This window comes from Nelusetta ayraudi, unplaced genomic scaffold (assembly GCF_046127955.1).
Source record: "Nelusetta ayraudi isolate G7.1 ecotype Tasmania unplaced genomic scaffold, CSIRO-AGI_Nayr_v1 ptg000027l, whole genome shotgun sequence".
Lineage (NCBI taxonomy): Eukaryota > Metazoa > Chordata > Actinopteri > Tetraodontiformes > Monacanthidae > Nelusetta > Nelusetta ayraudi.
The window spans coordinates 864,609-891,480 of NW_027466077.1; the positions used below are offsets into that span (position 1 = coordinate 864,609).

Below are 26,872 nucleotides of genomic sequence, written 5' to 3' on the forward strand. Positions count from 1 at the left end.
TTTGTATGGATACTGTAATATAATACTCTATATTATGGATAGTGTCTATATATTGTACTAATATGGTGCATGTGCATAACACCTGCAGTGACTAGGTATAATACGTAAAATACAGTAATAGAGTGCTGTAATATAACAGTAATATAATTGTATTAATGCAATAGTTGGCAATGTTTAATAGCTGCATATAATATCTTGCTTTAATACATTTTGATGAAGACTGCAATGAAAGCGGATGAAAAGTGAAGAGAATAGGTGGAGGTTTAAAGAACTTTTCTATTTCTTCCTGCTCCTTTTCCAGCATATTTAAATTTATGGATATTTGTTTTCTTTGAGTATTAGGCTTGTATTTTCTTTCTTTCTTCTTTTTCTTATTTATTTACTTTTTATTTGTGTTTTTTTTATGCTCGAATAAAAAATTCAATTCAATCATCATCATCATCATCATCATCATCATTGTCATCATCAGCGCAAGAGGAGGCTGCCGTGACCTCACATCGCATTACCGACTCGCTCCCATTAGCCGTAATGAACACGAGCGACTTGGCTGAGAAGAGACAATCAGAACTTTTATTAAATGAACTTAAATCTTCTGTACATGCATACGGTGATAGAGAATAGAGACGCTTCTGCCGTGTCTGGTCTGCCGTTTGATCGTTGCTCCCCTCCCCCACCCCAGAGGGAAAAAAACCCCAGAAAAAAAACCAAAGGCTGCGTGTGAAAGCAGAGTCATCGGGGCTAAAACCAGCTACGGATTAACTGCGACACTCGACTCAGAGGGATAAAAATCATCTAAATAATACAGCGACATTACACAATCATCAGCCACCACGCCTGTCTTCCCTTCCGGTAAACAAGAGATTTTAGATTTTTTTTTTTTTTTGTTTCATTTTAAGAAAACAGCACTTTTCCTTCAACTCATTTGGTTATCATACAAAAAAGAAAAGAAAAAAAAGAAGAAGCCCTGTGGCGCGTCATCGAGGGAGAAGCTAGACGTCAACTACACAATGCAGAGGCTTGTAAACAAATTACAGAGAACCAAAAAAAACAACCCATGAAATCAAAGAATCTGCATTTAAACCAGGGAGGGTCTGACCCTGAAGCATCTCAGCAAGGACAGGTGTTATTAAACACTTTGACACTGAAATGCATAAAAGAACAATAGCATTTTAACTCATTTACTCAGAGATGAGTTGAATTATGTCGCTGTTCACAACCTGGAGCCATTCAAAAGTCCAGCACACAGAAAAAAATCTCATGGAAATCAAATGACTCATTTTGAATTTTGTCCGGCTCATTAATAAAGTGCCAGCTTTACATTTTTTTTTTGTTAATTATGACATAAGGGGGATAAAAAAAAGTCAAGTGTTTGGTTATTTGGTCCTAAACTTCCTTAATAAGGGAACAAAAAGGTGCCTGCACAACATTTCTTGCTTTAAAAACACGGTGGCTGTCGCACTGATTTCAAAACTTACAAATTAATTTAAAAGGAAAAATTAAAGGCTGCGCTCTTGTTCAAGCAGCACATACATTCACTTGATTTGAACTTTTTCTTTTTAAGACCTCATCCGAAAAAAATAATAATAAAAGAAAATGATTTTAAAAGGCCTATTTACATTAAAATTTACATTAAATATGTATAGGATGACAGACGAGGCCCCGCCCCCTCCCTCTCTTCAGGGAGGTGTGGGGGGGGGGGGGGGGGGGGGGAGTTTCCCTCCCCCTTCATTCTCTAGCAGACAGACACCACCGGACCAAGAGGGAGGAGGAAGGCTGCGGGGGTTTCTTCAGGACGACTGCTGCCGCCGCCGCTGCTGCTGCTGCTGCTGCTGCTGCTGCTCCTACCTGGTCAGCTGACCCACCACCTTCAGCAGCGTCTTGTTCTCCTGCTTAAGCTGCTCGTTCTCGTCCTCGATGTCGTCCAGATCCTGCAACACACACACACACACACACACACACACACACACACACACACACACACACACACACACACACACACACACACACACACACACACACACACACACACACACAGGTCTGTGATGGGAACGCATCTTCTGACAACTGTCAGGAGCCCCCCTCCTCCCCCCGCAGCAACAAATTAGACATCAGCAGCCCCAATTATCGGCCAAGCGGAGAGCCTCTCCACGCCACCTCGGCTAAGTGACGCCACTTGTTTGGGAGTTCTTCCATCAGCAGCGAACACGGGGCGAGGAGCGCGCACAGGGAATTTTAAGAGTCACACAGCCGCAGCCCGAGATGAAAATCACACATCTGATGCGTCTAATATGCGACTTTGAAAGAGAAATTAACTTTATCTCCTTTGCAGTGATCTCCAGAAATCCCTCCACATGAAGATATCCTAGAATCTGTATACTTCACAGAGAACCTTCCAAAACCATTCAGCAAATTTATATATACTCAATATTCTGTTATCAGCTCGTTTCTGCTGCCCCCAAGTGGCCACCAAACACAAACCAGCAACAGGAGCACGTTGCTTGCAGTACTCACTGTTCACCACTAGTCCACCCTGAGCGCCATCAGTCTTTTCGTTTGTTCTTTTCCGACACAAACCACTGCAGGATTATTAACTCTTCCTGGAGCAACATTTGAAATCGGATTTCCCATCAGGCCTTGCAGCAGTCGCTCTCAGGGACACTTCTGATGGCTATCTAGCGCCACTGCTAACCGTTCTTAAGTAATGTCATGAGCCGCCTGGTGTCCGTGTGATGCTGTCAGCAGCGCCCCCCCCTGCTGCAGAACCGCAGCACCCGTCGTGTTTGTGCAAAAAAAAAAAGACGAAAAAATAAATAAACGGGGGTGGCGGAAAGCATCTAAACAAGAGGACGTTGGTTTAAAGAGCACGATGCTCGCAGCCGTATCTGCTGGTGCCATGATGCTACTGTGGCCTTTTTTCCCCTCCCATATCTCTCTAAATTTCGGAGACTTGGAAGCCCCCCGTCAGATCTTTGGCCTCCCACCACGTCTCTCCTCGGAATGATTTATTTCACCAGTGGCTTCGTGACCTAGAAAACGGCCAAAAAAAAAGAAAAAAAAAAAAGAGTTTCACAGAGACTGTTGACAGTCTAGGCGAGGAGGAGAAATAAGAGGGGAAGGTTCAGAGTCGGAAAAAATAGGCAGAAATAGCGGAATCTCACACGCCTCCCGGACGGCGGAGAGCAAAGGCAGGCTGCGTTTCATCAGCCGGAGCAAAGACAGGGTGGAGGTGAAAGAATGAATCAAGTTTTCAAGATAAATGTCTGATATTTCAATAGCTGTTTGGCACCGCGGTGGAAACCAGGCTGCAGTTCAGAGGTGTTAAAGCAGGGGTGTCAAATTCAAATACGCAGTCGGAGCAAAATTTAAAACTTGGACAAAGCCGCGGGCAAACATTGATATTTATTGTAAAAATCTTCCTCCAGAGAGAACAGAGAACCTTTTCATATTGACCCAAAAGAGTTTTGCTTCAACCACAATATGGAACAAGCAGAGCACTATACAATAAATAACTTCATATTTCACAGATGCAAATTAAAAAAATCGCCAGCCTTCTGACTTTAAACAGTAACCCTTTTCCGTGTGCAAATAATACATTTAAAATAAAATAAAAATAATAATGAACCAAGTAAGTCATAATAATAATATCTTTCAATGAGCTTCATGTCCTGATTAACGCACCAACATACCAGCAGAGCATTCTGGGATTTGCCGTATTAGTGGTACATGCGCTGTATATTACCAGCAGGCTACTAGCTATAGTAGTGATTTTGTATAACAGAGACTATATATAGACTTGCATGGTGTTAGGGTTACGCTTGAGGCTGAAATTAGGGTTAGGGTTTCAGGGTTCCTCACGCACTAGAAGCCCCAAATTTGGCGTGGGCGCTTCTTGGGGGCTCCTGATGAAAAAGCAAGTGGCCCCATCCATCGGCTTGCGATGGAACTGGGACACCCGCGGCATCACCACCTATTTTATATATAAAAAAGGTGGTGTATATCAAGTACTGATGCATACGTTTTCGATCACCTTCCATCAACGCTCGATAATTGTTCATTGTCCTCTGGCTTTTTCGCTCACGGCTCAAAATGGACCGGACGCCGAAACTATCGCTGCACCTCGGCGGCCTGCGGAGGTGAAAACGCTCTAAAGCGCTCTAATTTTAGTAGAGAAGAGGCTTATGGCAGTTTGACACCGATGTGTTAAAGCATCAAATACCTACAAATGACCTCTGGCATCTGCAGGTTTTGATGTGTGACGCACTGAATGCCAACGCAGGCAAACCAGGAAGTTTAGGTGTTTATTGACTGAGGGGCTGTAAAGTCCCAAAGTTCAGACTCAACAAACAGGCGTCGGCCTGAAAGTGAGTTTTCTTGTTTTTGTAGTTGCTGAGATGCAGCAAAATAAAAAGTCAACAATCTTGGCATTCTGGAGAGCCGAGCGTCTCTGTGGTATTTTTCAGCTGACGCGGCAGCTTTTTTGTTGTTTTTTTTTGTCCTGCGCACAGAAAACAGATTTCACATTTTGCTTTATTCACCAAAACGACCGTCTGGGGGCTGAAACTCCACATGGCTCAGAAAAAACGCTGACATATAGAAAATGTCTCTCTCTTGAGAGACCAATACTCTCTCTTGCAAAAAAAAAAAAAAAAAAGAGCTTAATTTTTGTACCAGCTGTCAGGAAACTTGTTTGATGGACCAATAATCAGTTAAAACACACTGAACTTGTGTCTTCAGTGTTCTTTCGATAGAACACGTGTATTTGAGGAGGAGGAGGTCTGGGGTTGAGCAGGAAGGAGGTCGACACTCACTCTGTTCAGCAGGTCGATCTCCTCCTTCAGCTTCCCGATGAGGTCGTCTTTGTCCTGGTGACCCTTCAGCAGCCTCATGTTCTCCTGACGCTCCCTGGCCAGCTCCTGAACACACACACACACACACACATGCGCACACGCACACGCACACGCACACACACGGGTAACAATCAGTAAAAGTTTGAAAAAGTTGGACGTGGAAGCAGGACACAGGAAGTGGCTGCTAACAGTGTTTTGATAACTTCCTTGTGGACTGGACTCGTCCGTGGGAACAAAAAGGTTGTGTTATAAAACAGTGGTTTTAAATTCAGTGACCCCTACATAGAGACTAATCACATTTACAAAACACAAAAACCCTAATATGATAAGAATCTTTCCCAAAGCCCAAGAGTCCAAGTTTTTGTCTTAGTCATAGAAAACAAATATACAGACACTGCGTAACTGGATGGGAACAAGCCTCCTATTAACAGGGGGAAAATAAAATGAGAACGATTCAGAATAGCGACGAATGAAAGAGTTGTGGAGGACGATGAAAGCCGCTGCACCTGACATGAAAGTCCCACGTCTGATTGCGCCTAATATGCGACTTTGAAAGAGAAATTTAGAGTATCTCCTTTGCAGTGATCCCCAGGAATCCCTTCAAGGGCTCCACATGAAGACATCCTAGAATATGACATGTATATTTCACAGAGAACCTTCCATAACCATTGAGCAAAAAACAGAAACAGAGGGGGGGGGCCTTCAGTCCAAAATGAAAACCTCCAACTGCGGCTGATTGAGAGGCCCATGTACTAATCTGCAGCTCGCCGGGCTCCAGATTACATGAAAAAAGGCTCTATTGTATGTTCATGTCGGAAAAAACATCAGCGTTCACGGAAAAATAATAATAGCAATAGAAAAGAAACACAACGGCTGACATTTCTATCAAATGTGTTATTTTCCTCTTTTTTTCCCCCTCCCTACGTTCAACATGTTCTCCAGATCGGCAAACACGCAAGAGCGGAGGCGGCGAACTGTGCATTAGCGCCGCTGAAATGGGGCTCCATTAACGGCCGTGCAGCCGCGTGGACGCAATCCAACGCTACACAAATCACACACACACACACACACACACACACACACACACACACACACACACACACACACACACACACACACACACACACACACACACACACACACACACACACACTTGAACATGCAGACATTCTTGCAGCACGTGCTGCAAAAACAGACAAAGACTGTCAGACGTGAACTCGAGGCAGAGAAACAAATCACCACCTCATAACTTTTCATGGAACATTTTCTGTTGCTGCACTTGAGGTGGAGCCCTTGGCGATACAGTACACATCGATATAAGTTGCCGCAGGGCGTCTCGCAGACTTGCGCTGAGTGGCGTCGAGGTCGGCGAGGTGACACTTTATCTCAGGAATAAAAGCGCACAAAGTGACATTTGCCGACTGTGTGGCGGCAGCCGGCGCTCCAGAGTCTGATACCGGCGGCGTGGGAGAAAGAAAAAAGGGAGAAAAGAAAGTCCGTCCACTTTTAAAGGCCATCGCTTCACTTCAGAAGCTCAGCTGCACACACGCACGCTGCGTTTCCATGAGCCCTGGAACTGAGCAACACCTGAATATGGCAGTAAAAAACATGGTCATGGAAACACAGAAACTTTCTCAAATAATGGCTGAAAGGTTTTAAAGCTCTGGTGGGTTTTCAGACGTATCCATATAGAGGTGTATCGCAAAAGTGTCACGGAAAGACTTTACGTGACGTACGGAGTCACATGACCCGGTTCACTTCACGAGAAAATGGCGCGTTTTGTTTGACAGAGGGGGAGATTTTTTTTTACAGCCTCTTCAGCAGGAGATCAGAGACGAGATGATTTTTATGAATATTTTTTGTTGTTTTTTTTACAAGTGATCAAAGAGAAAAATATAACAACCATTCTGGACAGCAAACAAGATGGAAATGCAAATTTATCGCAAAACGTTTTGTACCTCCACCCTCCTCAAAGTGGGGTCGCGCGGGACGAGATTTAGCGAGAAATGACAGCTTATTCACAGCATTCAATGGAAACACCTGCAAATCACAATTTATTCTGTGACATGGAAACACACACACACACACACACACACACACACACACACACACACACACACACACACACACACACACACACACACACACACACACACACACACTTTAGGGTGTTGGGTGTGGCTGAACTGATGGACCAATCAGAGCGAGATGTTCTCCTGACTGGCTGACTGGTTCTCACCTTCTCCAGCTCCTCTATCCTCTTCTCCAGCCCTCCTGCTGCTGCTGCTACTGCTGCTGCTGCTGCTGCTGCTCCGTCTCTGCCGTGGCGGTGGTGGTGGTGCCGCTGCCGGCCGTGTGCGCCCGACGCCGCCACCGCCACCGCCGCCGCCTCCTCCTCCGAGCCTGCAGAGCTGCTGCACACACACACAGACACACAACACAGTTACAAAGACGAAAAGAAGCTCCGCCTTCTTCTTCTTCTTCTTCTTCTTCTCCTTGAACATGAGCGATGTTCCCGCCGCTCGGAGGCCGTTTGAAGGAATGAATCACGGCGCCGTGACGACAATCGATGACGGAGACGCACCCATCAGGAAAGGAGCAGGTGCTGCATATCTCCGGCCTTTTTAACGGGGCCCCGGCCGCCAGCTATTAACAGACCTCAGCCTTTCTTGTGGCATTAATGGAACACAAGGCCGTCGGTCCGCAGCCGGGGTTTGGCAACTTGGTGCAAAAAGGATTCTGATTAGGAGGCAATTTTCAACTTGAAATGGGCTCCGGAGCGGCGCTGGTAATTTGTGAGTCACTGGTTTTCAGCCGGTGTAAAAGCAGAGGTTTCTTATATCTTCTCTACTGTTGGAGCTGCATGTCAGCTTGCTGCTGGGAGATTTTTTTTTTTTCAGCAGGGGGAAAATGATGTGCGTAAGCATAAACGTATATGCATATTAAAACATAATATTATTATGATGATCAGTGTGAAAGCTTCAGTTGTTTGCAAGCCACCCAGGCTGCTCAGAGGAAACAGACGGTGCCAGGTTCCCTAAAAAAAAACAACAACAAACAAACCCTCCATGGAAATCAGATAAGTGAAGATTGTGTGGGCGGCCGCTTCTTGAACGCCGCTGAAACAGACAAGGAAGCTGCCGGCAAGACAAAAAGGACATAAATAACTCCTGCCACCGTACCATCTGCACCCCCCCTGTTTTTTTTCCCAATTTTCCAAATGTGACATTCACTTTATTGCTTGTATGCTTGTATGCTTTAAAATGGGGGACAAAACACAGCTGAGAGAAGAAGAGGATCCTCACGGACAACAGGTGGACGACTTATTTAGAGGCCATAGATGGATAGAGACATCTAAAGACATGGAGAGAGAGAGAGAGAGAGAGAGAGAGAGAGAGAGAGAGAGATCTCTATCTCTATATTGATATCTATAGATAGAAATGGATAGCGATAGATGGATATAGATGACAGATATAGATAGATATATAGAGATGGATGAACAGAGATAGATAGATAGACCTATCTCTCTACATCTCTATATCGATATATTGATCTCGATAACTCAAAAGATAAATAGATATAGATCGATAGACAGACAGACCCCTAACGCTAAATATCACACTGTGTCTACCATTAGCCCCCCGCTAGGCTACGTCCGCCTGTGCAAACGCCGTCGTTTCAAGGCCCCGAATTAAACAAATTCTTCTGTCAGTGTTGTCATGCGGTCATTATCATTATTGTTATTCCTAAATGGCATATTTAGCCCAGTGTTTACAACCTATTCATTAAAATGTCAGATTACAGTTTTGTCACCGTCTGAAAACAGAACGTGATTTTTGTTTTCATTATTGTAATGAATATTTGGCAGAAGCAGGTCAAAGGTCACGTGTCCTTCCAAGCCATCATTCTTTCGGTTATTTAACTTTGTCGATGCCTCCTTTCAATAAGCCTCAAATTGTGTCTTTCCAAAGCCGTCGACTGCTTCATGTTTTTGTATTTTTGTATATCTAGGTTCTATTATTGTCGCCCACTTGCACCGCAGACGTGAGAGGAAAGTCGTTGGGAGCCTCTGTGTGTGTGTGTGTGTGTGTGTCTGTGTCTGTCTCCGTTGGATGGAGCAGAAATTGACAAGAAAGTCGATTTTGGAAAAGGATTTCTGTTAAAAGAAAAAAAAAAACTCCTGCAGCCACGTCTCTTGACAGCAGAGTGACGTCCTGAAAAACGCTCTGTGCGGGGAAGAAAAACAGCAACGTCACGTTGCATCAAACTAATCGTTTGCAGGGATTCTGCTGCCAAAAGGGAGAGAAAAGCCGCATGACAGGAGGAAACAAAGGGAGTCTCACCTCTTGTGGCGGCCGCTCCCAGACCGGGGGGTCTCCTGAAACACACAGCAGAATTTTCATTTTATTCAATTTGATCACGGACGCCTTGTAGATTCACGGCTTTAATTTCAAGTAATAGTGTTTGTTTGCCGGATTGTGGCTTTTATTGTTTCACGCCGTTTGCTGTGTTACTCGCCTGAGGTTGTAATCAGAGTGGGAAAAGAACAAAAACACACAAAAACACAAAAACACACACACACACACACACACACACACACACACACACACACACACACACACACACACACACACACAACCTAATCTTCTGGATCTGAGGAATTTGTTAAACAGAGCTGTTGGGTTGTGCGAGAAGGTCAACGACTTTTGGCTGCGTTCACTGGCGGAGCAGCACAGCGGCAGGGCGAGCTTGTTTTGCAAGGTGCAGCTGCGTGTTATTCATCCATCCAGCCCCATCATTGTACAATAGTGCAATATAATATAACAGGGGAGGGGCAAACCTTTTGACTGGTGGCCCACAACAGCTTTTTTCTAGTACTAACAGTTACTGCTGTTTAAAAGTAATTTAGAGTGATTCTTCTGGATGTCATCATCATCGTCATCGTCGTCGTCGTCACTGTAGCAGAAATCTCAAGAATGCAAGGAAACTAAAACATGAATAAGGTTTATTAATAGAAATGTAATTCAAGTTTGGCGGGCCGGATTAAAAAGCTTAACGGGCCGCAAATGGCCCCCGGTCCGTAGTTTGCTCATGGCTGTAATATAATGTAGAGGATTATTTTATGCTGCTAGCAGGTCGCACTGCCTCAGAAAGGCCAGAATAAAATCATCTCCTCTCTGATCTCCTGCTGAAGAGGCTGCTGACGTTTGAGAACCGGAGGAGCGGTGAGAAAATGTTGCGTCCAGGTCTTTGCATGATGCAGCAGCCGCAGCAGCAGCAGCAGCAGCAGCCGCAGCAGCAGCCGCAGCAGCAGCCGCAGCAGCAGCCGCAGCAGCAGCCGCAGCCTCGGTCTGGCCGACGCATCATCCTTTTACCCGCCAGATGAAATCACTGCCCTCATTTCCTGGCCGGGCTCGGGCCCGAGTGGAGGGTCGCACACTCAATCATCCTCCACCTGCTGCACGAGGACGACATGACGGGCTTCGTGTGTGCGCCAGCAGCCTTCCAGTCCTGTCCTGTCCAGGTGGATAATAGCGTCTACCGTTTTACACTGCAAAATTAACCTCACCACTGTTCTCTATCAGTAACGTGTCTCTAGTCAGTCAACGGACCAAGGAAATAAACACTTGTTTGAATTTTGTAGAAAGCATGTGCAAAAGCATGCACCACTGTGATGTCACAAAGGGCACCGATACCTCCGAGTCCAGCCGGGTCTCGACTCCGCCCCCTGAGATTTGTTTTTTTAAATCCTCCTCCAAACATGTGGAAGGTCTAAGAAAGCATAATTTTTTCAAAAAAAAAGAAAAAAAAGGAAAAAAGAGAAAAAAAGGGGAAAAAAAAGGGAATGCTGCTTTTGAGGACAACTACCCCCCCCCCCGTCTTTTTCCTTTTTTTCATTCGTCATGTAAGGTCGCTCTACTGAGGGGGTGGGGGGTTAGCAGATGATTAAAGGGCTATTCCGTCTTCCGTGCTGATACGGCAGCAAACTGCCCTCAGCCGTCACAGACGCTGTCTAAATGTAAATGTGTGTCGAGCGCGGCTCCCCGGCAAACCGCAATATTTCTCTGAATGCACAATTGACCCGAAGGATGGGCCCGCTTCCGACGGGGGAAAACACGACTATTGAAGGAAATAAAATGTCTGCTTTCACGTGTACACACGGGGGGGAAAACACACACTTCAATCCATCCGTCTGCGCTGGGAGTTTGAGATTGGTGGCCTTGACAAAGGTGCTTCAGTGGGGCTAAAAAAAGAATGTTTGTGTGTGTGTGTGTGTGTGTGTGTTTGTTAAAATAAATAAATAAATAAATAAAAAAAAGACTCAGGGTTCAGATGTGCGCAAAAACCACGCTCACACATTTTGACAGGTGGAGATAAAATGGAAAAACAAACAAAGATATCCAGCAGAAGGCCAAGATGACAACTTTCCATCAGCTGCATCCATCTGAGGCCCAGAGCAGGTGATTCATCATCAACTTTGGCTGTGGTACTCCACATGGTGTCCTAGTGTGTGTGTGTGTGTGTGTGTGTGTGTGTGTGTGTGTGTGTGTGTGTGTGTGTGTGTGTGTGTGTGTGTGTGAGAGTGTGGGTGCAAAAAAAACTGAGTGATAACTCTTTTGAAATTGTGCTGCAGCATCCAGACAAAACAAGAAAAGAAACTTTCTGAAAAATTTAAAAAAATCATTATTTGAGATCAATTTTGGATTTATTTTGCATTGTGCACCATTTTGACTGACTGCAACCTATCATTACCGCGTGCGTGTGTAATAATAACAGCCTTCCAGCCAGCTATGCATTAGTATTTTCTGCATTTTTTTGGGGGGGGGGAGAGCCCCAACCAGCTTTTGGAAGCACATGGCGCCACCTCTTCATAATAAAACGCACTCAAAGCGCGTCGCTTCGGCCATTTTACGGCTTCATTCAGGCGGGTGATTTGCGTTCCGACAGCTCATTAAATCCTAAATCACTCCAGGAACGAGTCCCTCGTCCAGGAGAAGGTGATCATTAGCCTTCAGAGCAGCCGACCCCGCCGCGCCCGGGGCCGTTTTCTCTTTGCAAAGACTATTAAGATCACAATTGGACTGGAGGGAGGGAATACGTTTTCAAAAAAGGAGTGAGCGAGCGCGAGAAGGATGAATATCAAAAGAAGAAATAAGAGCTGGAGCTTTATCCCGAGAAGAATCGCTTTGGCTGTGAGCTCGTTGCCTTCTGTTATTGTGGCGAGCAGCTTTCAGGCCGACATGCAAACTTATTATTTGCCGGTTCTTTGTGCAGCACTCCTGCTTTTCCGAGAGAGAGTCGGTCAGATGTCAACCAGGAACAGAACTCAAAGGCTACAGATTAGAGTCATTCACTGCATGGATCTTCTCTGGCCGGCGTTGCTCTAAAGTCTAGGTTTTCTTTCTTTGAAAATGGCTCCGATTGGTGTTTTTGCCGGTCGTCAAGGTCAACAGGTTCATCAGGCTCAGAGTCCTTGAAAATCTGCATCAACAGAACCAACAGCTCTCCTGCACTTTGTACAAGATTCGCGGCATCTGAGGCATTTTTCAAAAAAATATTTCTTTCTCCCTCTTCATCTCTTTTGGAAGCTGGGCCGCTAATCAAAATGCAAATTAGGCTCTTACACCGGGCTGAATGGGAAACTGTCGACGTTCTGCGAGTGGGAGGCAGGGAGAAAAAACAAAGTATTTCGTTGTGAAGCTGGTGAAGCACATTCAAATCAATGGGAGCATCCAGAGGAACCTGGAGCAGCAGGGGGAAGCTGCAGCCCGCTAACCACGACCACATGATGCATGCGTCCAGATGGAGGAGGAGGAGGAGGAGGAGGAGGTTGTGGAAGAGGTGAGGTGATGCACTGATGCAAAAATGCACACAAGGATCCGGGTCAGGAGGGGGCGCCGAGCAGAACATCTTGTTTGGGGAGGTGGGTTTGTATGACACGTCTGCACTGCACTCCTCCCTCTCGACGTGCATCTTTCTGAGCGCGCACACGTGCGTCCTTTTTCTATGAGCGCCATCCAATGGCTGCTTTCTGCACAGACTACACAGCTGATCTGCAGTGCCCCGTCAGAGCAAAGGCCCAGATTTTCATTCATTCATTTATCTATTTATTTATATACACTACCAGTCAAAGGTTTGGACAAGCTCCATGAGTTCAATGCCTTTTCTTTCTTTCTCATGACTATTGACATTGCAGTTTCTCACTGAAGGCATCAAAACTACGTATGAACACACAGGGAATTATGATGGAAACGATAAAACACGTTTTATAATTGAATTCTTCCAAATAGCCACCTTTCATAAAAAGCATATTTAGAGTTATTTCATGTGTTCTTCTTTGCTGCATAATGACATATATGTACAGTATATTGGTGTCTTCACTATCTATCTGCAGTGTAGAAAGTTGTAAAGATACTGAGTGGTATTTATTTATTTGTTTATTTATTTGGAAAAAAAACAACAACAAAAAAATTGGGTGGGCTAATGGTTCCAAACCTCCCAGAATGCTTTTGTTTACGCGCAAGATGTTTTTGATTTTTCTTTTTTTTTTGCTGCTGTGCGACATCACATCCCAGCAGGTGCTCTCACAACCTTCTTGTTTTGCTCCGCCGCTCTGTGTACGCATTCCTGCCCGGTCGTAAACAGCCTTCAGACCGTTCCGGAATACCAAATTAAAGAGTAAAAAAGAAAAAGAGGGAACAAAGTAAACACATCCAGAAGACAGCGGCTCCATCTGGACGCAGACTGCTGCCGTCCGAAAGGAGGCGCAGCTCCAGCCAGTTTTCTCCACTTTGTTCTGTGCAATTCTTATTAGGAAAACGAGTGATGACTCACTCGGCCGCCCTCTGAATGGCGCTGATCACTTCTGAGGAGCCGAGGACTCGTTCTGAATGCAATATCAGTGTCGCAGCACAAACACAGACTGGCCGTGGGGAGAGAAAAAGCTTTTTCCCACTTCACAACATCCAAAGTGTGTTGAGGTAGTAACAATCTAAAGTTTGGACACACTTTCTCAGGAAATTTAATTTTTCTTTCTACACTGTAGATTGATACTGAAGACATCAAATATATAAGCAAGATATATGTCATTATGCAACAAAGAAAAACAAGTTCAATAACTCTAAATATGCTTTTTATGAAAGGTGGCTGTTTTGAAGAATTTAAATAGAAAAGGTGTTTGAGTTATTTTACACTATTTCATTGTTTCCCACATGATTCCATGTGTCTTCATATGTAGTTTTGATGCCTTCAGTGAGAAACTGCAATGTCAATAGTCATGAGAGTGAAAGAAAAGACATTCAATTCACTTGGTGTGTCCAAACTTTTGACTGGTCGCTTCACTAGCTTCACTGATAATTATTTTTTATTATTATCATTATTATCATTACTTAAGAAAAGATCATCATGTTTTAAGAGCTTTCAGATGAAGAAAAGTCAGCAGGGATTTGTTCTGCTGCAGCTCCTTGAACAACAGTGCCTCTGCTTGGCCGCACCGAGGCATCAAAAAAGAAAAACGTTGCAGAGCCGTCTCACCAGCAGCAGGTGTCCGGTGGTGGGGTCGACCGTCATGGCCTCGTTCTGGAAGGTGTTGGCCTGGACCAGCTCCTCCTCCTCCTCCCTGCGCTCCTTCTCGCCTGGGTCGTCGTCGTCCAGCTCGTCCAGGCTCTGGAGGAGCGAGGGACGAAGGGAGAGAGAGAGAGAAGAAAACGTTTGGCTTTAAAAAAAAAAAAAAAGAAGTCCGGTGACTGGAGGGAAGGCACAGCACTTGTCCACAGCTCTGGTCAAAAGCTGGTTTTGGAGACGACCAAGGACAGGATGTGAAACCGTCGTCTCGCACACAAACCCTCGCAACTTCAAAAACATCTTTGAAGTTGCCACTGGCGGAGAAATCAGTGAATCCTCGCTGCGCTAATCAGCTTTCCTTGTTGCCTTGATTCAGGGGATAATCATCCCGCTCCTCTTTTGCATAAAAGTTTTGTTTTTCTTTCTTTTTTTAAAGCAAAAAGTTTATGCTTCCTCCGTGTTCACATTCACAGCACATGACAGGCAAAAAATAAGCGTCAGCTTCAGCCGACCCGTTTTTCGTTTACACAGCTGCCTTATCTTTGCTGTGAGAGAATACGTCGTGCAAATTTGTAATGGTTTTTTTTTCCCTTTTCTTCTTCCTTTCTTCTTTCAGTATTGTACATTGTAAGTGAAAATAAACTATTTGTTCATTTAACATGCACAGTGAAGGATTCCTGCAGTCATGTTGACATCCTGCCCCCCCGCCCCCCTGGAGAATTCCAGAGATGGAGTCCAAGAGAGGACTGAGAGAACTGAGCACATTCACTTCCTGGAGTCAAAAAATCAAATATAAAAGCACCCTAGAGATCAGACGACACCACGGTGTCTTCTTCAGAGTCTTCTCCCCTTCTACCAACAGTCAGAGGGGATTTTGTTATTTAAAAAAATAAAAAAAACATCAATAAAAATGAATGTTTCCGATAAACACAAGTGAACGCAAACACACCTTTAAATAGAAAAGAAGCTTCGTTTTCATTATGACACTGGAGGCTCTGTGGAGCAGCAGACGGCCTTCAGGACGCACGTCCCGGTGAAAAAGTTTTGTCCTGTTTCAAGATGCAGTTTCACGCCGAGCAATAGGTGGCGCTCAGCAGCAGGCTGGCTCGCCCCTCGCTGGTAAAAATAGCCTGGCAATGTTAACGAGGTATGCAGTCATTTGCAAGGCCTTTCCTGTCCACAGCTTTATCAGCCGTCCTCGGGGGAAACGCAAAGCCATTTTCAGTCTCTTTCTTTTTTTTTGCACACTGAGGAATCTGGAGCTCCTCCTCCTCCTCCTCTGACACCACCTCCTCAACTTCCTCCACCTCCTCCTCTGACACCACCTCCTCAACCTCCTCTTCCTCCTCTTTCATCTTCCCCCCTTCTTTACCACCACCACCTCCACCCCCACCTCCTCTTCCACTTCCTCCTCCCGCACCCCCTTTTCCTCCCGCTTAGCCTCATCCTTCATCACCTCCTCCTCCTCTCTACCTCCTCCTCAATCTCATCCTTCTCCTTTTCTTCAAACTTCTCTTTCACCTCCTCCTCCTCCGCCCTGTTCTCCTCCTCCCTTCATCTCCACCTCCTCTTCCTCCTCCTCCTCCAGTGCACAACCATACTTGCACACAGGAACTGAATAATAAAAAAGTGCATCTAGTCTTTACTCTAATGCATGTTTTCGCCTCCGCTTTAATCAATCAATGCAGTTTCCTGGCACTCACAGGATGGCGACCAGAGAGGAAGAGGTTCAGGAGTCAAGAGGAGAACATGGAACGATGCGGAGGCTCCGCCCCCAGCGGACGGCGCTGTGACTAACCGCTGTGCTATGCTTCGTGTCGTCTGAGATGTGGAGCTGGGATGTTGGAGTTTGTTTTGGAATGGGGATGCAGCCCCGATTTCTTTCTTTTTTTTTTTTTTTTTTGCCCCTTCTGGTATTTCAAGTTGTGTTTCTCCTGTTCCAAATAAAGAGGGGGGTGAAGGGGGTTCCACATGTGACCATATAAGGGATTTTCTTTGCTCTCAAACCCCAAAAGTCCACACAGGTCTGAATTTTGTCAGCAGAAACCCTGACAGAAGGTGCTGAGAAGGGACGAGCGCACGGCTCAGGTTTCCGTCTCCAGCTGTTGTCGCTTCTGCGTCGGAAATTGCAAATACGGCAACATCATGGCAACGTCAGCTGACTTTTTGTCAACAATGTCAAAGATACTGAGGACATATATATATTATTTTTCTGTCCTCTTTCATTTACATTCACTCTGTCTGCTCGCCAGCTGACATATCATGGCTATATTCCGCTCCACCGTTGCTTGTCCTGCTCAAGTCCATTGCATTGGTTCATAAACAATGATTTGTTGTTAATGACCGTCTGCAAATTCTCTTTTATTTTACCTTTTAAATAGAAAACTATTGGCAGCTACTTCCCAAAACTTTTCAACATCCATCCATCCTTGGATCTTCCAACAACCCCTGATGCGGTGATATTAGAGTCACAGAGGTCACCGGTCTATTGCTGCTCCAACACGTACACACACACCAACACCACTTTCACAGAGTTTACAGCTGCCTAATCGCCCAACTTGCATGCTATTTGGACACAGTCGGAGGGAGGTGGACAGGACAGACGACTTTCTCAGGACAACTTCTACTTGAAGGCTGCTGCAGGAACAGAGAGTCTGAGGTCAGTGGGAGATAAAAAGGAGCAGCAGGATGTGCAGAATGGTCTCCACTTCCTGTTTACAGCAGCAGCTCTGTGCGAGCTTCACCAGAGTGTTTACACCAGCCAAACTTGCTGCAGCCCCACAAATCTCTCTCGGTCTCTCACACACATTCACTCACACGCGTCACTCTACACATGGAGAGGCGAACGGGCTCCATCTGGAGAGGAGCTCCACCATCGGCTGGAATGCTCTCTCTCCTCTGGAAACGTCTGAGCGACTCTGTCTGGTTCTCCGTCCGTCAGCAGGAGGCCGTCAGGCTGCACTCGCTCGTTTGTCTTCTCACTCGATGACATCTTCCGGCGGTTAACTGGATGCGACTCTGTGCATGTGCGTGTGCGTTGCACCAGCTGTAAACCTGCAGCAGGGCCTCGACAGAGGGGAGAGCAGCGAGGAATCGCTGGTTGCCGGACCAGTATGGGGCCGACGGCGCTGGAGAGTTTTGCAGATGATGTCATAGTTTATGTTACAGGCATGAAACAATAGAGCTGAGGTTAGAGAGAAAACAACATTGTGCATGTGTGTGTGAGAGTGTGTGTTTTAAATCTGCTCCTCAAAAAGCTCTGACCAATCACACGCCTTCCTCAGAGTCTCAAAGTCTCAAAGTTGAACTCTTGGATTAAATTCTTTATCTGTGCATTTTTACTCCTATTGTGGACCACGTATGTACTGGACTGGCAATATGGTGATTTTTCCCCAGAGGCCACTTGAGGTACTGCAGGAAAAAAATCCCATGGGCCCCAAAAGCATTTTTCCCATAGACTGCAATACAAAAATAAACGCCTTTACCTTCTGCTGTGTCTCAGCTCGTTTTGATTGGCTGCGTCCTGACGTGTCTGTTAGTGACGTTCTCCAGGGTCGTTCTGATTGGCCAAATAGATCATTTGATTTACAAAGGCTTGATGGGAAGTGACACTACTGTGGATGCTCTATGGACCCATTAATGTGGAAGTCAAAAACTTTTTGGGAGTCTGCACTGGGAGAGCAACTTCACTGAAATGAGCGGGCCACCATCTTGGACTCTGGAGGTGTGTTCTGGACAGACGGCTGAACACTCAGCACCTCTTCGACCTTCAGCCTCGTCACGCAGCCGCTGGGCCACCGTCAACTTAGCCCTCAGATTTATTTCAAAACAAGCTAAAGGGCACCTGAACGCCCACACGACATGCCGGGAACTGATGACCTGCAAGTATTAATCACCTGCCACACGTGGCGGGGGCCGCACAGTAACTCCATTAAGACCATCCATCACAAAGGAAGAGTCTTTTAATCAAGACTGTGGAAGGAAGTTGGCCTCTCTGACTAAAGCGACAATCATTTACTTTGAAGCTCCGTCGACAAAGTGAAGCCGTCAGTGACGGAACTTCACAGTCGCCAAAGTCTTTCTGGGAAATCCAAAAACAAAATATACACCCCATGTTTATTCTACTGTCTTCTTTGACAGGCGCATGTTTGCAAACGACTGATGCCAAAGAGGGAAGACAACTTTGTCGCACAGAGGGACAAAAACATGGAACACAAAAAAAGAAAAGGAAAGGAAGAACACAAATAGTTTTCAAACCACTTTCCTGCAAAAGGAGGCTTGCAGACGGTGGAGATTGACTGAAAATGATGGAACCCTGCCGGGATTCGATTTTTTTCTTTTTTCCTTCCGCTTGATTTCAGTTCCAAAATTACACAACAGGGTTTTGGGGTTGTTGTTTTTTTTTTGTGGGCTGTTTGGGGACAGCGGCGAGTCAAACGGACGTTCTCAGGACGTTCTCAGGATTCCAAGCTTGTGTTGGCCGGGAAAAGCTCCCGGTTGCTTTCTTTTAAAAAACAAAAAAAGCTCCTGTTTGTCAAAGCAACGCTGTGAACTTCAGCCTTTTCGGAACATGAAAGAGCCGCTCGACGGACACTTCTGCTCGGGAGCGAGACTGTAATAATCTTAATCAGTGCTCAGCCAGACCTCAGGAGGAGGAGCTCTCTGTGAATGTGCACAAGCGAGGAACTGGGGAGGTGGGGTGGGACTGTGGACCTGGTGGGGGGTTGGGGAGGTTGGGTGGGGGTGAAGGGGGGCGGGTGCCATTCCTCCGAGAGAAAGCGGCTGGATCAGGACCAGCGGGGCCCGCAGGAGATCTTCCACCGTCTGAAGCAGCTTTGACTCATGTGGGAAACAGCCGGCGGCACCGACACTCAACGTCGGCCAAACTTGTCCTCCAGAGTCTCGGGGGGATGGTGGGGGGGTGTTTGTTGTGTGCAACAGGGATGAGAGGCAGGGGTGGGGTCAGCCAGGGAGGTCCTGGACTATAACTAATGAATTTGTCCATATCCAGCAAGTATGTGGAAAATACTTTTAGTAGAAGACATTTCTACTATTTTCAACTAAATAGTGCAAACAATCATTGGTTGGGCTTCAAAGATTCTACGCATTATTCCAGTGAATATACAGTGCTCATACTGGGCCGGTACACGCAGAAGAAAAGAAAGAAAGGAAAATGTTATTTATTCACTATTTCAGCGGGGATTTGGTGGGCTGACAGCGGCCGCCCGACCTTCTATCAACACCACAGAAGAAAGAATCAGCAGGATTTATTTACTTGACCATTCACCGTCTGAACTTCATGCCAATAAGGTTGCAGGGAAGCAGCTGTGAAAGTGCTTCGACACCAGGAGGGAGTAAGATCGGGTGTTTCCGACACTATTGGAGGAGTGAAAGGTGTTGACCGATGTGAGAGGACGTTGGCTTTGTTGGAAACGTCTTAATTAACTTAATGTGTTTCTGCAGAAGATCTTTGACAACAGACGCAGGTTTTCACATTAATGAGACAGTCATGGCCTGGTTTAGTTCTTTTTTTTTTTTTTTTGACCAGTTGGCCAAAAGAAGGGATTTTGAGAGATACGCTGAGCGAGTCGACGTCTTAGTCACACTTTCACGACGGCAAAAGACAAAAAAATACGTTCAAATCAAAGATGCCGACACGCTCAATTTACTGCCGCCATGCACCGCCTCCCTGTTTCTGTGTTTTCCGCTCCATTTCCAGCAGGTACAAACACCGTCACCCCAGGAAATGGGGAGCAGATTGAACTACGCCGCCACCGCCACTCTTTATCTTTTTCATGCGTGTGTGTGTGTGTGTGTGTTTCTGCTCTAAAACTAAAAGCGCCTCCTAAACGCCACTGACCCGGTGCTCGGTGGAGGGGGCGTGGCCTGTGCCTGCACGCAGTCCCATTAGCCAGTTGGTGCAAAGAGCTGAACCCTCGCCGTGGCTGAGAGTTATTTTATTGAAAAAAAAAAAAACCCCAAAGGATGTAAAATTCATCTAAAAAGGTCTCAACTGGGACTGGAAATCAACACACTGCAAAGATCCAAAGCTAAACTAGAACTTAGAAGAACAGCAACCACAGTCCTCCTTCCCTGAACTGCAAGTCACAAGAAAGAGGTGAAACATGAAGGTGAGACGTCTTCATCGTCCCTTGGAGCTCAGAATTGAGGAAGAGTTTCAGAAAATACTGTATAAATATTGGAATGAAGGGTCCCCCTGACTCAATGACCGCAAGCGAATGTGGTTGGTTGTCTTCTCCGTGTGCGCCGCTGAGTGACGACCACGGCTTCATGCGCAGCGCCAGTTCCAAATTGTTTTATCATCTGTAAGTCCCGACCAACTAGACAGACAGACAGACAGACAGACAGACAGACAGGCAGGCAGGCAGGCAGAGCAGGAGGTTGTAACTCAACACGGACAGACAGACAGCGAAGCTGCTGGAGCGTTTAGCTCCTGATTACTGAAGAACAGCCGTGATAACAGGGGTGGAGGGGGTGAGGGGGGGTACAGGGGCCCCTGCAGGCCGCCAGCCTCACACCAGCCAGCAGGGGGAGGCGCTACTGTGTTTTGTCTAACTCCTAATCTTGTTTTTCACTGTGCTGCTTGCTGCCATGTGCACTTCTTCGTCTTCCTTCCTGTCCTGATGATTGTTTGGTTGTAGTTTTTTTTTTTTTTTTGACCACAGAGCACAAACCAGTGGCCAGTCCTCACAAGTCACTGAGAGGCAGCGTTGTTGGAGTCACTCTCAGTCCATGCAGAAGCAGAGAGTTCATCTGAAATATGACCTCAAGCTCCACACAGTACCTTTTCTTTCTGCTCTCCTGAGCCCTCAATGGTCTCATCGCACAGGGATTTGATCAGCAGAACGCGACCTCTGACCTCTCAGCTGAGGCTGGCAGCCTCGCACTTCTGCCCAGCCCATCTCTGTGGAATGTCTGCTATCTCCTCACGTGTACGGACGCTCACCTCCACTTGACTGTTGAACGTTTTTTCTTGTTTTTTTGTCCAACATCTGGCCTCTTGGACCGCTCTCACTTTGAAGAAGCCGCTCCAGCCTCGTCCGCAGGAGAAACAAAGAGCGCATCAACAGAGAGGAAACATGTCAGCAAGAGCTGATGTCCCTCCTCTGTGTGGAGGCCGTTCCCACAATCCCCGGCCGCCGCGGAGCCAAACGCTGCTCGCTGCCATGGCGGCTATTCTTCTTCTTCCTTCTGCTGTGTTTTTTGGCGCCCTGTGGCAAGTTTTTCTTCTTTCTTTCTTGGCAGAGAGGGCTTTTGGGCTCGTTTGGGACTGTTCAGGTTCCATGGAGCTATCAAAGGAGCCGCAGCCAGGCCGGAGAGCGGAGGGGAGAGGAGGGGAGGGGAGGGGAGGGGAAGGGAAGGGAAGGAGCAGAGCCAGGCACTGCCGCCCGCAGCATCCAGGAAACTGGCAAAGTGGCACCAGTGACCACAGCGAGACTGGGTTTCACACACACGGCTGGATGAACAAAAATGCAGGCACAAAAGAGGGGAAAAAAAAAAAAAAATACAGCAGCTGCAATTTTTAATTATAGGAGGATGAAACCTACAACCCTGCACTGACTGACTGACTGGTTGAGACATGTCTGGACTGACTGGTTGCTGTGTGAAGCAGGTCACAAATTCCTGGTTTTAAAGTGCTAATGAGTGACAACAATGAATGGATGGATTAAAGTGGTTAAAGTGTGCGACATCAAGTGGTTACACTTCAGATTGCAGCGTCTTTCACTCTCCCCTCCTGATGTTGCCAGTAAACTACGGTGGCCTGCGCACCCAAACCTGGATACCTTATCCACCTTAAGATTTGTGGTCAACAGCACTGAAGGATTCCTGTGTGCGAGTACAAAGAGGCTTCTAAAAAAAAAAATACAACGGCTCCATGCAGCTGATCCCCTGCAAGTTCCGACATCTCTGGCGCTGCGCGGTGCAGCCAGTCTGTGTGTGTGTGTGTGTGTGTGCGTGTGTGTATGTGTGCAAGTCCAGGGGGGCTTTAAAGCTTTAACAAGCGAACGCAAAAAAACATCAACAACCGTGTTTTCTTTCAAGGTTCCGACGGTAAAGAGGTCTCTTAAACGCCGCTTGTTAATTACCGGGGTTGTTAAATGCTAAACGAGCCAAGTTACGGCAGGGCGCGACAAACACGACCGCCAGGAGGAGCTGAGAGTTACAACACAAGCGAGACACGACAACCAACGTCTGTGTGTGTGTGTGTGTGTGTGTGTGTGTGTGTGTGTGTGTGTGTGTGTGTGTGTGTGTAGCAGCCCAGTGACGGATTAGACAGCTGGCGAAAGAACAAAAAGTGGTGAATCAGCCTTGTTGTCTCGATTGTGAGTGTGTGTGTGTGTGTGTGTGTGTGTGTGTGTGTGTGTGTGTGTGTGTGTGTGTGTGTGTGTGTGTGTGTTGGTCAGACAGCTGGGCAGTAACAGCAGCCCAAGGGCACCTGATGGCAGTGCATAACCGCTGCTTTGTTTGTTTGTTTGTTTGTTTTCCAAGCAGCACCTGAACTTGAGTCCTGCTAGAACAAAAATGTCATGATTTAGTTGAGCTCATCTTTGGAGCTTCTTTTTTTTTTTTTTTTTTTTTTTTTTTTTTATGATTTTGGCATTAGCATTAGCATCTCTTAGGATTTACCTGAGCATCAATGACACTACTGCTGCTAATCGGAGACACGAGTGAAAAAGTTGATTCAAATTTTGGCCCATTGTTCAGATTTAACACAAATACATACATACATAATTATATATACACATGCATATATATATGTCTATATATATGCATACATATATATGTCTATATATATATATATATAGACATATATATATATATATATATATATACATAGATACATACAAACATATATATACAAATACATATGTATATATATATATATATATATATATATATATATATATATATATATATATATATATATATATATATATATATACATGTACATATTGTATATAATTTTTTTTTTTTACTCATACTGAGTGAACAGTGAGAACGAATTAATGAGGCTTCACTTGTAAAGTAGTTAAAAAAAAGATGATAAAATCATTCTGGGCCATTAGTCCATTAAACTGACAACGCGCCAAGTTGTTTTTACATTCAAATTGTGTTTTGACATTCAAAAACCATTCAGCTCCAATTTATGATCATATCTGATGTTCTTGGGCCAGAAGAGACTCCAGTCCCTTTCAAATCAGCGGGAAATTTAACACACACACACACACACAGTTGCCAGGTGAAGCTGCAGCCTGCCAGGGGTCTCGGTTCAGTCATTAGTGAGGAATTGCAAAAGTCTCCCTCCTGAGATGCTCCCCTCTCTTGTCATTTTAAAGGCTCTGGCCTTTCGCAGAGGAATTTGTGAGACCGAGATCACAACCTAATTAAGGAGATTGTGTCTTGCAGGGAAAGCAAACCAATGTGTTCCCAGCAGCAGCAGCTCACAACAGAATCTCAACTGCGAAGGAATGTCTTTGAGAAATGCCATTTAGCACAATGACGGTTCTTTAGAGGGAGACAATCCTTTGTTGTCTTGTTTACTGAAACTACCCCGAAGAGGAAACCCACTGTTTTAATATCCATCGCAGCTGGGTGCAGCCAGTGAGTGGCCGTTCTACAGTAGTCCTCACAGGAGGAAAAAAAAACGCGATGAAAAAACGAGCAGGAGAATTTTCAATCGCCTCATAATGGATTCCATCTGGAGCTCAAGGAGTGAGCTCATCTCTTCTGTCCACTGCGGTTCATGTTGCGCGCTGTTTTTTTTCTTTTTGGAGGACGCGCTGCAGTTTAGACGGAAGCCCATCAATCAAAGGTCGTGACGTGCACTCGCTTGCATTCGGAGCGAAGGCCACCGCAACTTATACAGAAAACTTTCCCCTTTCTCCTTAAAAAAAGTTTAAAAATTACATTCTCAATTCTCAACCCTCTTTTCTTTTGAATGGGTTTTTTTTTCTGTTCTGTCACAAGCGGAATGGCGATGATTACACTTCACAATACAAGCCGAAGCACCAAAACAAAGATTAATTCAAAACGAGGAGCATTCGGAATTAAAATGCAAAGCACGCGCACGGTTACAACAAAGCAGCAATTAAAAGATTAGGAGCAAGAGACAGATAAAACGAAGAGTACAAAAACAAAACTAAAACACGGCTATTGTACTTTAAGAAGTGAAAGAATGAAAAGAATGAATACAAACATGTTGGTATTTGCCCAGCAGTCACCGCTGCAATAAAGACTTTTCTGTTTGGAAAGACGGATAAAGGCAACTCGGTCAAAAACGGAAGAGTGACTTCAAAGAGGGGAATAAATCCACGACCCCTGCACATCATGTCAATGTAGCCTGACGACAAAAACACATGAGCACCGATCGCATTCGAAAGACTTTCCTGTGGAGCTCGACTGGGTCCAAAAGTTTAGGACTTGGAAAAAATAAAATGTGAAACTGAAAACTTAAAGTTTTGACCTCGAAATTTGAAAAATACAGCATAGTATTCAAAATCAAACTATGATTGATTGACTCACTAAATCTTTTGAATTAATCATTTCTTTTGATTTCTCCCTTTCATATACAGTATATTTTGATATTTGAGGTTTCATTTATTTTCAGTTCCATGTCCACATCTTATTTTTATCCTCTAATGTTTTCCTCCACAAGGGGCCTCAGCACTGAGGTCCTCCCGGTCCTCTCGCACCAGCTTCAACCTCGGGTTTACGGAAGAACCAGCGTGGCTGGGCCCCCACTCCCCCCGCCTGCCGACGTGAATGCCCAGCTGTGAGCCATCGCAGTGACTCCTCAAAAACAAGCAAGCCTCGTCGACCTACCGCACGGCTCAGCGTCCTTGGGCACCGACTGCCGCTGGTGCCCAAGGCAACACAATGGGTGGGAAACAGAGGGAGCGCTGCTATTTAAAGGCCACCTTTGCCACTGTCAATTTCTATGGATGATGAGAGACGGGGCGATCGACGGTGAGGCCGAGTGACAGACGCACAAAAGAAATATTTATAAATTAGGTTTGGAGCGTTAAAAACAGTTGGAAAGCTGAGTCACTCGGCAGCCGCTGACCTACTTCCACAGGTGTGACGACACCAGGCGGCAGGTTAATGATCCCCAGGAACAGAAAAAACACAAGGACAACCGCAGTGACAAAGACAAAGCGCTGAAGACGTTCATTAAAAAGTGGATTCTGAAGCCGCGCCGTCGTCCAATCCAGACGTTCATCTTAATGCTTCAAAGTGAAACACACAAGGTGATTCCAGCAGAACAAGTCACAGATTCTGATGCTTGTGTATACATGAACTAGTCCAATTGCACCAATGTCATCGCGCCTATTGAGCGACCTTCAGGTATACAAATAAAACTTATACATAAATAAATCAATCTATTTATTTAAGCAGGATGAGCCAAAAACACAAAGCAAGGGCTCCGTCAAACCAGCTGAATTTTCCCCATTTGGTAGTTTTTTGTTTATTTGACCTTTTATAGCGACCTGGCTCCAGACCGTTAAGTGGTTGTTGTCCTATGTGTCGTCTACACATTTCCAAACAGCAGGTCTCCACATATTGAGTCAATTTTGTGACAATTTTAAAGGAAAACCGCGAGTTTCACGTTTTTGTTTGAGGTTTAAAAAAAACTTCTGACATGATTGCATTGTTTTGGAGGAGGCGGGACAGTACGGGTGGTCCAACTCTTTTGCCACGCCCCCCTCCACCGATAAACACTTTCCTCTTCCTCCGTGAAACTGGATTTCAGCGGGTCAGCTGAGCGACACTTGGTCCTGCGGCTCCGTGCGAGCTGAACGCTCCTCGCTGTCTCTTTAAAGGAAACCCGGTGCTGCTGGAACAACGGAGGCTTGCTAATTGACTGCAGATTTAAGAGCTACACAAAACCACCGCTGGCTTCTCTGCCAACACCCCCCACCCCACTCCTCCCCTCCACTCCCTTCAGTTTCAGCACCCAGTTAAGGAAATTGGGTCTCTCCAAAAAAAAAAAACAATTTAGCCCAACCGGCTTCATTTCCTAATCCCGCCGCTGATTGAAGGAATACGACCCTCATTTGCATGACAAAGAGCGATGCAGGAAGCCCAGAAAAAACAGGTTATTGAGGTCCATGCCGCTGAGAGGAGAAGTGAAGCGGGGGAACAAGCGGCACTCCAGGACTGGGGGGGGAGAGATTGGCAGCGTTTGAGAGGGAAAAACAGTCATTTGCGGGAGCAAAGTTACACAAAAGGAGCCACAAGAGCGTCTCTCTTAGCGTCGATGTGAGACGCAGGAGCGGGCAGAGCAAGAGAGGAGAGGAGAGGAGGAGGACTCCAGGAGAGAGGCTAATCGGGGGCCCCAGCGGTGAACTGGAGGGGGGGGGGGGGGTTCTTCAATATCAGAAGAATTTCAGTGAAGAGCCAGTTGATCCGCGGAGCCTCGGCTGAGGCGACCATCATCG

The 26,872-nt window shown here is 45.8% G+C and overlaps 1 protein-coding gene across 1 annotated transcript in view; it reads right to left on the reverse strand.

Moving 5' to 3' along the window:
- Positions 1–543: 543 nt before the first annotated feature.
- The window catches only part of pawr (PRKC, apoptosis, WT1, regulator), a 46,553-nt gene continuing 20,224 nt past the window's right edge, over positions 544–26,872 (reverse strand). The window contains exons 3-7 of the mRNA XM_076029958.1: positions 14,382–14,513; positions 9,191–9,225; positions 7,087–7,261; positions 4,809–4,913; positions 544–1,928 (exon numbers count right to left, since the gene is read on the reverse strand). Coding sequence (XP_075886073.1) covers positions 1,842–1,928; positions 4,809–4,913; positions 7,087–7,261; positions 9,191–9,225; positions 14,382–14,513 — 534 coding nt within the window. The 3' untranslated portion in view covers positions 544–1,841. The remainder of the gene's footprint in view (positions 1,929–4,808; positions 4,914–7,086; positions 7,262–9,190; positions 9,226–14,381; positions 14,514–26,872) is intronic.